Source organism: Conger conger, chromosome 9, assembly GCF_963514075.1.
Source record: "Conger conger chromosome 9, fConCon1.1, whole genome shotgun sequence".
NCBI classification, from domain to species: Eukaryota; Metazoa; Chordata; class Actinopteri; order Anguilliformes; family Congridae; genus Conger; species Conger conger.
Genome location: NC_083768.1, coordinates 25,988,001 through 25,990,980, shown reverse-complemented (window position 1 = coordinate 25,990,980; position 2,980 = coordinate 25,988,001). Strand labels below are relative to the sequence as shown.

General features: G+C 34.2%; 1 protein-coding gene across 1 annotated transcript; it reads right to left on the bottom strand.

The window, feature by feature from the left end:
• Positions 1–572: 572 nt before the first annotated feature.
• On the bottom strand, positions 573–1,722 carry ptf1a (pancreas associated transcription factor 1a). The gene is made up of 2 exons (XM_061253461.1): positions 1,122–1,722; positions 573–769 (listed from the first exon to the last, which is right to left on the bottom strand). Exons 1-2 carry the CDS (start codon positions 1,720–1,722, stop codon positions 573–575), a joined length of 798 nt encoding a protein of 265 aa, XP_061109445.1.
• Positions 1,723–2,980: the final 1,258 nt, after the last annotated feature.

The following is a 2,980-nucleotide window of genomic DNA, read 5'->3' as shown; positions in this document are numbered from 1 at the left end:
TCATATAAGGGCATTATTGAATACATTATAAAATACGCATGATGAACCGGATACGCCTTTCTCTAGTTTGTATTTATTATCCTCTTTCAAGGACTGAGCCATCCCGAGAACCAGCATTTATATAAAAAATATATTGGAGCACTTGTTGTGCATGGTTTCATGAGGGATATAGTTATATAAAAATGGGACAGATTTGGATTTTTCACTATGTATCTTTTGAATTGTGATTTGTGAATATACCACTCAGTAAAATTCTTAATCAAAAAGATAATTTATTTATGAAAGAAAATACAGAAAAATAAATTATTTATTATTTGAATATAAATATATTTTCTTTTTTGCGCACAAAAAAATTAAGTTAAATAAAATTAAATATTATACATACTAATCAGAAGTTTAAATACAAAAATACTCATTATCTTTGATACTAAAATAAAAGATGATTGCCATTCTCTCTGTCATTCATATGCAGTCAATAAACACTCATTCAGTTACCAGCATACATAAACATTTCTACACCCATACAATTAAGTTATCCAATTATAAACATTTCTTATACAAACACAGACTTTTTACATAAAATCAAAGGGGGGTTCGTTCTCAATGTTGTTTAAAGATTTCATATGTAATTTTCTTGGGTCTTCTGGAGTCCACACTTTAGCGTTCCGGATGATATTCTGCTCTTTGAGCTGTTTCTCGTCCGTCCAGGACAGAGAATGACCGGCAAGAGGAGGCAGTCCATAGTCAGGGTCATTTGGAGATGGAGACCCTAAGACAGGGGTAAAAATTACACAGACATTAAAATCTAAAATATACAAATGAAACCACGTAGAATGCAACACCAATAAATAAAAATAATAGATGATACATAATAACAATAATAATAACAATAATAATAATAATAATAATAATAATAATAATAATAATAATAATAATAGTAACAGTAATAGTAATAGTAATAGTAATAATAATAATAATGATAATAATAATAATAATAATAATAATAATAATAATAATAATAATAATATGTATATGTATATATATATATATATATATATATATATATATATATATATATATATATATATATATATGTATATGTATATGTATAATCAACTTACTTGTTCCCCTATGACAGATAATAACTTTCTTAGGCTGGTTTGACGTGTCACCGTTGGGATGTCTGATCGGTATATCAGAATGCACAAGCTCTGCGAGGAAGTTTATGTACCCTATTGCTAAGCGCAGAGTATCTACTTTAGAAAGTCTTTTCTCGTACGGCAAAGTGGGGATGTGAGATCGTAGTCCTTCAAAGGCATCGTTGATTGACTGCATCCTTCGGCGCTCCCGTACATTAGCTGCCTGTCGCAACTGCTGCATCTCTGTTTCGGACCTCATGCGCCTTCGCCTCTTCATCAGGAGACCTTCGCCCCTTATTTGGGGGGACATTTCGGAAGTGCTGTCAGCGCAGCCATATGAGAAGGTGGATGAAGATGAAGAGAAAGAAAAGTTGCCAACATCGCAATACTCCCCGTCGTGCAGTATCCTGCTGTCCGTGTAGTAATCTTGTATCTGGCTGGTGAGAAAGTCTACATCGTCTTCTAAAAAATCGTCTGTGTCCAAATTGTCTCGTGAGGACTGATCTGTAAAAAAATCATCTTCGTCGAAGTAAGGGGAGGAGAATGAGTCCAATCCAGTGAATTGATCTAACGCAGTGTCCATTTTTGCAGTTGATTCTTGTTGCCCAGTAACAACAATTGCTTGTTGCTTGCTCTGTCTCTGGGTGTTTAAGTCTTGCTTCAGCTGAAGGCTGGCACGCGAGGGCTCTTATAACTACATCCATAGTCGCGTGCCATTAACCAAAAGAGCCAGCCAATCAGAAGCAAGTTTCCACTGCGCTCTAAGTGGCTATTGTACACCTAGAGATAACGCAGCTCAGTACGGAGCCCGATCTCCGGAATGAGATGTGAAAAATAGACGGAGGGATAAATGGGCAATAAAACAATCAGGTTGCACGTGGCTTCTTGGATTCATGCGTAAATTATTCAGTTAAGGCAGTGAACTCTGTAAGACAGAGTCCGTTTTATTAAACGCCCTGCATGAGACTGACATGTAAATTAGATAAAATACAGAACATGTGGTTTCTTACGTGCAGCCTAGATTTAAAAACGGACTACATTGCGGATCGAAATTTAGGTCACAGAAGTTGTAGGCTGGGAGCTTTATGGTAAAGAGGCTATATTAAAAAACAAACAAACAATTGAACTACGTTTACAATACGTGGGCCTACATTATTATAATGATCTCCCGGTGATGGAAAAAAACTACAGTGAATATTTTTATATAATAAAGTGTACATCGTGTTTTTCTGTTTTTTTTCTGTACACCCTAGTCTGTGTGCATTGACTTTTTGTCATATTTTTTTTTCTAAGTTATTGTTTAGGCATGGGTTTTATTTGTTATTTGTACTTATTTGAAATAATTTGTGTAGTTTTGCTTTGTACCCTCATCCACTTTTTTGTTATCTTTTTCTGTGCGTTCTTTTTTGGATTGCCTAGTCCACAGTGCTCCAGGCGCATGTAACCTTGAGGCTAATGAACTTGGTTTTCATATTCTAAAACATTACCACATACCAACATCTTGTTTGAAAACTATTGTAAGCATTATATTTCGCGTAATGATGATAATGTGTACTTAATCGCAGAATTTTGTTAGTCAAATGAAGTAGGCAAAGTAAAAGCAGAAATATAATGTAGTGATAGCAATTGATTTGCTCTCAATTATATTTACAGTAAGTATAGTGCTATACTTGCTATGATTTAAATATGCTACAGCAATAACCACAACGTTCAATCATTACGTTCTTCATCATCATCATCGCCATCATTATATTCAAAGGAATGATACATAATATAATACTTTTCCACCTCAGTTTAATTGAAACTGAATGAACTTAGTTTTTGCTGTGTAATAGGAGAAT